At 43.8% G+C, this 10,868-nt stretch overlaps 1 protein-coding gene across 1 annotated transcript in view; it reads right to left on the reverse strand.

Moving 5' to 3' along the window:
• Positions 1-8,582, reverse strand: part of LRIG3 (leucine rich repeats and immunoglobulin like domains 3) — a 44,872-nt gene extending 36,290 nt beyond the window's left edge. Inside the window, exons 1-3 of the mRNA XM_054835975.1 lie at positions 8,170-8,582; positions 789-860; positions 441-515 (exon numbers count right to left, since the gene is read on the reverse strand). Coding sequence (XP_054691950.1) covers positions 441-515; positions 789-860; positions 8,170-8,357 — 335 coding nt within the window. The 5' untranslated portion in view covers positions 8,358-8,582. The remainder of the gene's footprint in view (positions 1-440; positions 516-788; positions 861-8,169) is intronic.
• Between the last annotated feature and the right edge of the window lie 2,286 nt (positions 8,583-10,868).

Raw genomic sequence — 10,868 nt, forward strand, 5'->3', positions numbered from 1 at the left:
TGTGTCTCAAGGGGATTTCCTCACGTTGCCCACTGAAATTAAGAGAATTCTGCCATGATTTAACACAAGTGGGATTTCAGCCAAGATGCATAACGACAGAGTATAACTCTTGTTTTAAAGTCTGCATTGTACAAGTTTATATAACGTTTACTAATGTTTGTACAGTACCTAGCACAACAGGGCTGAGGCTTCTGGGCACTACCACAACATAAATTAATTCTAATGCAGTCTTTGTATCTGAGGGAAGCATAAAAACTACAAGGATTAAGCTCAATTATACACGTTTTAAACAACCTGCCAAATAACATGACATAATCAACTTCCTAACCACAAGCTGCTCTATTTCCAATTATTTCACTTTAATCTCCGTAATGTACATATTTCCACGAACCCTGTAGAGTTAGTTCCACTAACTATGGACAAGAGTAAGATCTACTTACAAAGACAGAAGAGTTATATTTGCAGAGACTGGTCCCAGATCTGGAATGATCTCCAGTTCATTGTTGTTCAACTTCCTATTAGTATTAGAAAAGGGAGAGTCAGCTTTGATGTTAATCACAAGTCTGTACATTGGATTTGCTAAATTGCTGAACAGCGTCACCCCAAAATTCAAAAACGTACACTTAACGTAAAATATCAGAACAGCAAACGTGTTGTGCAACCAATTATCCCTACAGAAATAGCTATGCAATTAGCATACACAAACACTGGTTGAGGGTGGGTTTGTTGGTTTTTTTTTTTTGGGGGGGGGGTCTTGATTTTTTTTTTATTAATACAAATTAACTTACACTTCCCGAAGACTATGAAGGTGATCCAAGAGACTGGTCTTGATTGAAGATAATTTGTTGTGACTTAAGTCCCTATAAGGTTACAAAAATAAACAGCCTGTCAGTTTTGCCATAAAATATTGGGCTAAGCAACACAATTCAATCCAAATCACGTTATCATTTCTTTTCAAGTACATAAGAAGATTTTTTTATGTTAGTAAAATTAGAATAGAAACTCATTTGAGTATGTAAGGTATAAGTAAGTATAAATACCATGATCACTGTCAGCAGTGTCAAAGAATTTCCTATACCTCTGAGCAACTTAGAACTGTTCATTGGGGTGTACATAAGAGCCATGAAAAACACCTTAAGATTTTGACTTATATACACCAACAACCACCCCTCTCCCCCATCCCTTCACAACAGAAGATCTGGCTAAAGCAACCTCGTGGTTACAAGGAAAATTCATAAACCAATACTCATTGCAGTCTCATTCCTTGAGTCAATCATAGTATTTGTATCATTTACTCTTCTCATTTACTTGTCTAAAGCAACACACAGATTGTAAGTACACAATGTCCACAAATCCCAATTCTATTTTCATGCTTTCACACAATTCCTATATAACCAAATTTCATGGGGATCTTAACCAAGCAGTATCAGGGGGGAAAAAAAAAAACCAAAACAACAAAACCACACAGGAAGGCCTAATTCTTTTCTGAGCTTTAAGATGTCTGTATACTAGTTACATCAATACCACACTTAATCACACTTGAAGAAGTAGCTTGAACACTTAGCTTGTGCCACTCTGTACTGAAGATCCCAAATATATAAAGATGCAGTTTGTAAGAAGTCTTGTTAGTGTTTTTGCAGTGTTTGCTACAAAACAAGCCAGAGCATTAAGAATACAACACATTTTCTTGACCACTGTCAAGAAATTCTTTTCCCTACAGACACCATGCATCTTTACCATATGTCCTCTCAAACATTTGACAACATCATAAAATAGAGTCCTAAGAAATTTTTGCTGTAGCCTGAGAAGTACTGGAAACATCACAGAAATAAAAGAATGACCATATACTAGAAGGCAGAGAAGCTAATGACAGAAACTCAAACTTGCACGGCTATACAGATCTGCCCAAGTGGTACAGATTCACAACTGATCTTGTAATCATGGCTAACCCTGCTGAAGCCCTCTCCCTTAGTCACTCAGCCACCACAACACGTACCTTCCTGATCCCATACGACAGCCTGTCACTACCTCACCTGCACCGATTCAACCATCTGCAAAGCGCTTGCTGGACATTATAACACTGAGTTTATCCAAGGCAGCAAACAAAAACTGCGCTATTTTTGAAGAGTTCTTAAACTCACTCCAGTGAGAGTCTGCAGTGCAGACCCATGAAGAATTGCGTCAGCATGCTTCAGCAGTGAGCTGCTGTAGCATCAGGGAAAGGCAAAGAAATTTCTCACGCTTCATGACACTTTTCCCCATGTTAATTAAGCACTGAAGAGACATCCAACGTGCCTGGGGTCCTCATCAAGCCATGCGGGCATGAGGTGTATTTCAAGCTGAATCTATGAGGAAACTCTGGGATTCCTTACTTTTTCTGGATAATATGATTCAGTACAGTCACCTATAATGAGCATGCCAAACACAGACCTGACTGCCATGGAGGTGTCCTCTCTACAATTCTGGAAGTGAAGACACCTTATGATCAGCATATCCTGTTGCACACAGACCAGACCTGGCTTAAATTAAGGTCTGTGCTAGAGGTTCTTCTCTGTGACTAAGCCCTGAGCAACTGCAGATCCAGAGAACTCTGGTATCTCTGCATCCACCATTGCAAATCCTCAGACACAGGTGTAATACTGCAACCCAGTCAGGCACCTGTGCTTCTCCCACAGCACATGGGGACAGTAAATCCATGATTCAGACTGCCCCAACTGTTTGGTGCTTTATGCAGTACTTGTTCAATGTTGCCAGGACAATTCCACCTTCTTTTGTCTTTCCCCAGAGTCAGCAGTAAATAATAATAATAATAATCAAACATTAAAAATAATCCCAGGCACGTACGGGCATTACGAGGGGTACTGCTGGTACTCGATTACGAGGTGTGCTCTGAGCCGGCCAACTGGATCAGGCCCAGCCGCGGCACTGGTGCCTGGCTCACAGCCACGGGCAGGGAGGAGACACGCTGCACAGGAGCGTGCACAGGGCAGACCTGCAGGTGCGAAAGGCATTTTCCAGCACAAAAAAGGAGGGGTGAGGGCTGGGGGGAGCCACCAAGGGAAGGGGAACACCCTCTACCACTTTCAGGTGGCCACGGAGGGGATGTTTTCCAAGACTCAGCTCTGGACTCAAGCACCTAATATATATCCCCACCTTCTTCCAGGTATCTAAACCCCTACAGATTTTCCTCTTAAAGATGGAAAACCAATACAGTGTTAACATTTTCAAAAACCCACAAATGTTAGTTTCATCATTATGATTTTGAGCTCTCCTGTAAATGAGGTTAACCATACTTGAGTTAAAGGACTGTATCATTCACTGCTTAAAAATCTAGTGCAAACATTGGCCCAGCCATAGATTGGAGAAAAATCCCATTGTTTAACACCTGCAGACATTAGCTGCATAGATTTGAAATTCTTGTACTGCATTCTTAAACATAGACTGAAAAAGTTTGCTGTTACAAAGATCTAGACAGGAATCTGACTTGGTCCTTTAAAGCAGACAGAGTAGAGACAATTTTTACCCTTAAACTTAATTCAATATTTGGCTTTAGTCTGTAGGGATTATAAGAACTATGCAAATAAACAGCCAAAATTCAGTGAAGTTATGGCTGTTAGTGCCTAATATGTTACTGTTCCTCATGCTTCAGACAAGACTTAGTAATCAACAATTATTTCAACAAAGAGCTTTCAACATTAGTGCTAAAAACCTGCATTTCTTCATTTCATCTAAAAACCCTGCAAAAGGTTTATTTAAAACATGTTTGCCTAAAGGACCTACCAGACAGTAACAGACGTGAGTAGATTTGTTCTGCTGGAGTTATAACATGTTAAAAAAAAAAAAATCTGGCAGAGTCCTTAAACTATAAAAATCCTGCAATTACAACCACTGCTGTGCATGATCACCACACTGGAGCCAGACACTTTCACTCATAGCTCAAGCTCACATCCATCTGGAGTCTATCAAGGCAACCGTGAGCATAACAACTTACACTAGGTTTCAAACTATTTTTTTGTGTTTGTTTTTTAACACTAAAGATACCCTCAGATTTTCCACATAGCACCTACTTTAAAAAAAACCCCACAACATACAAAATCCTCATTCCTGGTTTACTTACAGCAGTTTGTCAAACACAAGTTGCAAAATACCCAAAGCAAACCAACACCAAAAAAACCCCACCCCAGACAATACTAAATTGCCTGTTTCACACAGCTGTATACATGCTTGTCTATCAATTGCTGGATAAAATATAAATTATAAATGTTTTATTAAACATTATTTCAGTGCTACTAGCATGAGAAACTTCACCAAAGAAAAGCCTTGCAAGTTACATTTTTAAGTTAAATCGGAGTGGTTGGAAGTGAACCAAGAGTTAAAATGTTTGTCTTTTACTAACATTCCAAGTGAAGCTTAAACTTATAGAAGTTTCTGAAACTTATAAGCACTGGATCTGAGACATTTTTTAAATATAAAAATCTATCATTGCTGTCACAAAGCTACATTTCAGTCCAATGCATTTCTCAATGTATCTTCAAACAAATGTGAAGAAAAGGTTTCAAAACGAATCAGTATTTTCAAAGAAAAGGAACCGGCAATGTTAAAACACTAAGATTATTACTATGCCTTTTCCATTTCTGAATTTTCCCTGTCTGTTAAAACCACATTACAAGTAGAGAGAAAATCTCCTGTGATTACTTTTGCTACTAGAATTTCAAAAGCCATGAAAGATATAACAGTGAATGCACTCAGAAACTTCAGAAGCCAGATTTATATTAAGAAATTCTTTATAACAATAAAAAGTATATATATCTGTTCTTCACCTCAGATTTCTAATAAAAGAGATTGAGCATTTAAGTAGAATTGCCTCCACTTGAAAAAGCATGCCATAGTTTTTGAGGGTCTTTAAGAACCCATTTTATGAAAGAAACTATTTTCTATATTCCATTATGTTTACATGACCGTCTTTCGTAACTCACAAGTCTATGCGTTAGAAAGCTGAAAGTAACTCTGAACACCAATGTTTGTGTGATAAAGAATTGAAAGGAAGGCCCAATGCATAAAGGGAGAGGGCGAGTGTTTCTTCACACATTTTATAAATATAACTTTTAGACTTTAACTTAATTTACAACACTTAGTCACAATTATCATCTTCTTCCTTAGAGAACTCAGAAACCTGAGCCCCAAGTCAAATTTTAAAATGCAAATCCAGCAACAGCTTCTTAATCAGTCCCACTGGGGCCTATAGAGCTGCTAATTCAGCAGAAATCAGGAGAGCTGAAAAACAAAAAGCCAGGCTGTAGCTGTTTTAAGACACTGATCCAAAGTGACTCATAAATCAGCTTGCTATGTTCAAGTTTTAGTCTGGAAAATATTGAAAAACAGCTGTGAAAACCATATGGCCCTTTTTTCTGGCAATTCTGGTAGAGAACGAGAGGATTTATAAAATGTAACTACTAAAGATGTAATACAAACACAAGTGAAAACCATCTTTCAGACTTTCCCTCCTGCCCCACTGACAGTTTTAGCATTCCTCGGTGAACCTGGCGAGGGGTACAGCAGTGCCACCGGGAGTTTGCACACACGGAGGACACCAGCCAACACTCCAGCACTCTTCCCTCCCTCTCTCACTCCCTCCCTCCGCCTCCAGCTCTGCTACACCAGCTCTAACAAAGCCACATTCTTGCGATCTCAGGACACACATCCTGGAAGTAAATCAAAATCTAACTTCAAAACTATTTGTGTACAAAGGCATTACAAATGTTTATCAGTTTTCCACAGACTGTTACCTTCTATGAAGGTAGGGTTATGGAAGATGGTATTTTTTTGCTAAAATCACAGTAAAGGTGACAATTATAGCCTATTCACCCCACTTTGTGAAGCCACTTCCGTACAAAGCAGTAGCCTCACACTTGCCACCAAAAAGAGGGGGGCATAACTCAGAACTCAGGCTCATCTTCTTTATTTCCCTCCTTGTCTACTCTGAGGTCACGCAGCCTTTCCACATCAGATGCTCTCATTTTATTTCACCAGGGGATCTGAACACAGAAGGCATGAAAGAGTGAAATGGAGCTTCAAAAAACCAACTTCATCCAACTCGCTTTACATCTGGGTGAGTAGACAGATGGGCAGAGGAAGGTGTAAAGCCTAATTCGGGCCTAGACTTTCTCAGGCACAAGAGCTTTCACTCTCCTGCTTGGGAGATCTCGCCTGTGTATGTTGAAAACATGGTGTAATAGTTGTTGTTTTCTAAAGAAGATTGGAAAGCCTGCAGTTAAACTACTAGCCTTTGGCTATACTCACTATGGACTTCCATGGAAAACACAGTACACTTATACCAATAAAATTCATAAACAGTCTTTTACAGTTTGTAAGCGCACAGTTTGTTGCAACAATAATCCAGGCTAGTCAAACCTTTTTTTTTTTTGCATATGTAAAACTGAAATGCATTATAATCTGACAGATTGCGCAATCCCAGCTCCAAATCCTGGAGTAGCTGGAGGTAACAGACAACCCCCGCACTTTTCCTCACTCTCTTATGAAGAAGAGGGGAGAGAAGAAAGAGCAGGGTACTTCTAAGGCATTTGACACAAACAAAAGAAATATTTACACAAAAGCAGCCAGACCACATGGTTTGGTGACACCTACAAAGATGTACTCCTGTGAGTTTAAGAGCGAGTGACACAGCTGTCCAATGAGTAATCACAGCGGGGTTTCTTACAACAGACCAAAGCTTATTTATACAAGTGGAACTTATTTTCTCACACTGTTAAAGGAATGTGAACTTACATAAGGACAATTTACACTACCAAGGGAATTCTAATTAGAAAAACCTCCCTTGTGCTAACAAAAAGCCCTGCATCATGTTTTATTGTCTCTCAGTAACGTAAGTGGAAAAGACAAATTTGGATTACCGCTAATGCAAAATGCTTTTTAAAACAACTCTAAAAATTAAAGTAGTTCAGTGATTTTTCCCCTTGTTTTTCGTTTAGCATGCTGTCATGAATTAACTTAACAGCGCTAGAGCAAGCTAAGCTAAGAAACTAAGCTATGAAGCTTAGCTTATTATCAAAAAAGCCTTAGGTTTCATCAGAAAACTTATGTTAGCGTACTGAAATAGTTCAAAAGAACAGGAGGGATGAAATTTAATAAGAAGCAAAGCCAGTTGTTGAACGTAAAGCAGATCTGGTATTTGATTCGCATGCTTCAATCACGTAAGCCAAAAGAAAAAAAAAAAGGTTTCTTTCCCCTCACACTTTCCTATACCCCTCCTGGAAATATTCATCTCCCAGAGCCATTCCTATGTTCAGTTCCATATGGTGTCAATACAGCCATCCACATTTCATGAGTAAAGCAGCATGACCTCCAGACGAGGCAATTGAACAGAATTAGCCACAACTAATTGAAAGTCTTCCTGTTTACTTTAAAGTCCTTATCTCAATCTGCTTTGGAAATGTAATAGAAAATTAATACGACTAATATAGAAGATCTTTGAGTGACAAGAGATTAAAAACAAATGTGAAAAGTCCCCCAGCTATTTTCAGGCTTTTAGAAAGCTTCCATAATTTATGCTTTGTCCATAAAAGTTTGTCACTGAAAGTAAATTTTCCACAGATGGCATTTCAGTCCGCGTTACTGCGGATGCAGTGAATCCGTGCCACCGGACCGAACGGGGCAAGCTCCTCCGTTAATAAACTCACCAAACTCAAAACTATCGGGGAATGAAGATGAAGAACTGCACAAATAGAACCGAGACCAGTTTTCCCGACACAGAAACCAATATCAACTTGATGATTATAGCACGTTTTCCAAGAAAGTCATCAGAACTTTTTTCCTCCCCCTCTCAAATCTCTGAGCAGCGCTCGCAGGCCCGATTTCAGCCCGGCCGCTTATCGCCGCCACCTCCCGGGGCCGCAGCCCGCCCGAGGGACGCTGTCCCGCCGCCCCCGCCGCGCATGCTGACAGCTCGGCCGCCGGCCCCAGGCGCTGCCCCCCCGCCACCCCGCGACACCTCGCTGCCGGCACCTCCGGCTTCGCTACGGCCACGAAACCCGCCCGCGGACGGGACCGCAGCCCCCGTGGGCACTCCGACCGCCGGGGGAGCAGAAGACGGCGGACGGACCCGGGCCGGTACCCCCAGCCCCTCGCGGTGCCCGCCGCCCCGATACTCACAGCTGCACCGCACCCCGCGGCAGCCGCTCGGGCAGCCGGCTCAGCTCCATGCGGCTGCAGGCGACGAGGTGCCCGGCGCAGCGGCAGGGCGCGGGGCAGCGGGCGGCGCGGCCCCCCAGCAGCAGCGGCGGCAGCAGCAGCAGCAGCGCCAGGAGGGCGGCGGGCGCCGTGCGGGGCCGACGGGGCATGGCGGGCTCGGAGCCGCTGCCGGCGCTCGCGTCCCTGGCGCTCCCTCACTGACAGAGCCGGGCGCGGCGCGACCTCCCGCCTCTCAGCGCGGGTGGCGGCTCCTGCTCATGCCCCGGAGCCGCCGCCAAAGGGGGAAGGCGGCGGGGACGGGGGGGGGGACGAGGGGGGGATGTATGTGTAGAAAAAAAATAAAGGGAGAAAGCGGGAGGGGGGACCGCAGCGCCGCCGGCCGCCAGCCACTCCGCAAACTTTCCGCCGCCTCAGCCCGCCTCCGCGCGGCCGGGAGAGCCCCGAGCGCGGCCCGCCCCGCCGCAGCCCCCTCCCCCTGCCATGTGACAGCCGCAACCCCCGCCCGCCCCGCCGCGGCCCGGGGCGGCTGGCCTGGCCCCGTGGAGTTGGGAGATGTAGGATGGCGGGCCGGGGCGTGGCTGGGTTGGCGTCGCGCCCCGCTGCTGCCAGGCCGCGGCGGTGGCAACCCGGGCCCGCTGCCCGCCCCGGGGGGCGGCCGACGGCAGGCCTCTCAGCACGGCGTGCGCACGTGCGGGCCTTTGCCACCTTCCCCGGCACCTCCGGGGCGGGCGGCAGCGGGCAGAGGGCCCTGGGTGCCTTGAGCCTCGGGCCCTGGGTGCTGAGCATCGGGCCCTGGGTGTCCTGAGCGTCACCCACTGCGCACGGGCCGAGGCGTGAAGGCGAGGGTGCGGATGCCCTGCCCATGGCGGGGTTTCCCTTCACTGTCGCACCAGTTAGCGCGAGTCGGAGCGATCCAGAAGCTGCTCCAGAGGCCCCAACAGGTTCCCAGCCAAGCCTGGGGTCACTGGCATGTAAAAGGTGAGGTGAGGTTAACTCCTGCCTTCCGGGTCCTGCGCGGCTAGTCCAGACACCGTAATTAAGCCCATTATGTTCCCCACAGGATCCCAGCTCCAGAGGTTCAGGGAAGTGGGCAGGGCGTACAGATTCCACATCTCTGAGGTAATCTGTGTAATTTAAGTAAATACCTATTGTTCAAGTTCCATATGTAAGCCTGGATCGTGCGATGGATTCAATTACTGTAGGCTTCACACACCCCTGCTCGGCAGCAGCAGATGTCAGGCTGCTGACGGACACTGCACTTTCTCTCCCACCTTTACATCTATACGTTTCACCTGAAAGATTGTAGGCATCTTAGGCACTGGGAACCTGGACCCTCAAAAGCCTGACAGCTCCGATACCAAGATTTGTAAGGCTGAAACTTTGTCCCTGTTTTTATTGTTCCCATGTGTATCTCAGAGCACAGGTTAAATTAAAGAAATGAAACTACATTTTACTTAAAGTCAGGAATCATGAGTTTGCAAGCCAAGCAGGCAAGTCCTGAGTAACTACAAACATTCACGTGCCACTGTCAACACAACTGTTTCAGGTACATAGGGTGTGCAGAGCCGTGTGGTGTTTTGTCAGCTTGTGCTCCGTTGACCATGGGTGTTCTTTAAGGAAATTACTGTGGGAAAACAAACAAACACTGCAGGAACACACATTTTTTCTACATGTGAAAGCTAGCAAGCAAAGAAACAAAACACAGGATAAAAATTAATTAGTATATATTTACAAGTTACTCTCATTTATTTGTTGTGAATGAAAACCATTGGCAGCATTGGCATGTCATAGTTGTTCACTTTCTTTGTAGCCACCTTCTTCCATTCAAAAGCGTTAGGTTGACATCAGATTAACAAAGCCTGTGAAATGCTGAGCTGGTCTAAATATCCAGTAGGACAGCGCCAAATTCAGCTTTTCAAAACTATCCATCATTAGCCTGTACCTGTTCCATTGAAGTTGGTGGGAAAGCTTCCTTCTGTTTCCAAAGTGCCAGCATTTGTTCTTTCTGTCTAGTTGTTTCACACCATCACACTAAGATACAGAGACACTTGAACATGTTGTGTTTTTATTTAGGCAAAATATGTTATACTCACTACCTTTGCAAAGTTATCAAAAATTCAAGAGGAAGACCTTCAAGTTTATGTTGCTCCAGAGAATTAGTGAGCACCTTACTAAAAATAAAATAAAGTAAGTAAGCCTTGTACTACGGTTCCCAGAGTGCACAGCAAAGGGACTCTTACTTGGGAAAAGTGAGCTTCTCTTGAGTGTTGGCAAGGGCAGTGATTCACTGGTAAGTGGCAACAGAGTCATTAAAATTTTTTAGCATCCAAGGGAATGAAAAAATAGAAACAAAGCATTTTGAACTTATTTTATCTTAGCAGTCAATAATATACATGGTGCATATGTGAACTATGGAACAAGAGAGAATCTGAGAACAGCAGAAAAAAAAAAGATTAAAATGTTGAAAAGGGCAAGAACTTCTGGTTTTGTAATTTTGAAAACTACTCATGCAGTCTTGGAATGCTGTGCCCTTAGAAAAATCTAATGCATATTTAGTGCTAATAATATATGAACCTGTTTTAAATTAAGAAAGGTAAATCAATTGAGAAAATTAATCCATTTGTCTTTGCAGCTTCTTTTCTCAAAATAATAAAACATTT

The sequence above is a fragment of the Grus americana genome, chromosome 1 (assembly GCF_028858705.1).
Source record: "Grus americana isolate bGruAme1 chromosome 1, bGruAme1.mat, whole genome shotgun sequence".
Classification (NCBI taxonomy): Eukaryota; Metazoa; Chordata; class Aves; order Gruiformes; family Gruidae; genus Grus; species Grus americana.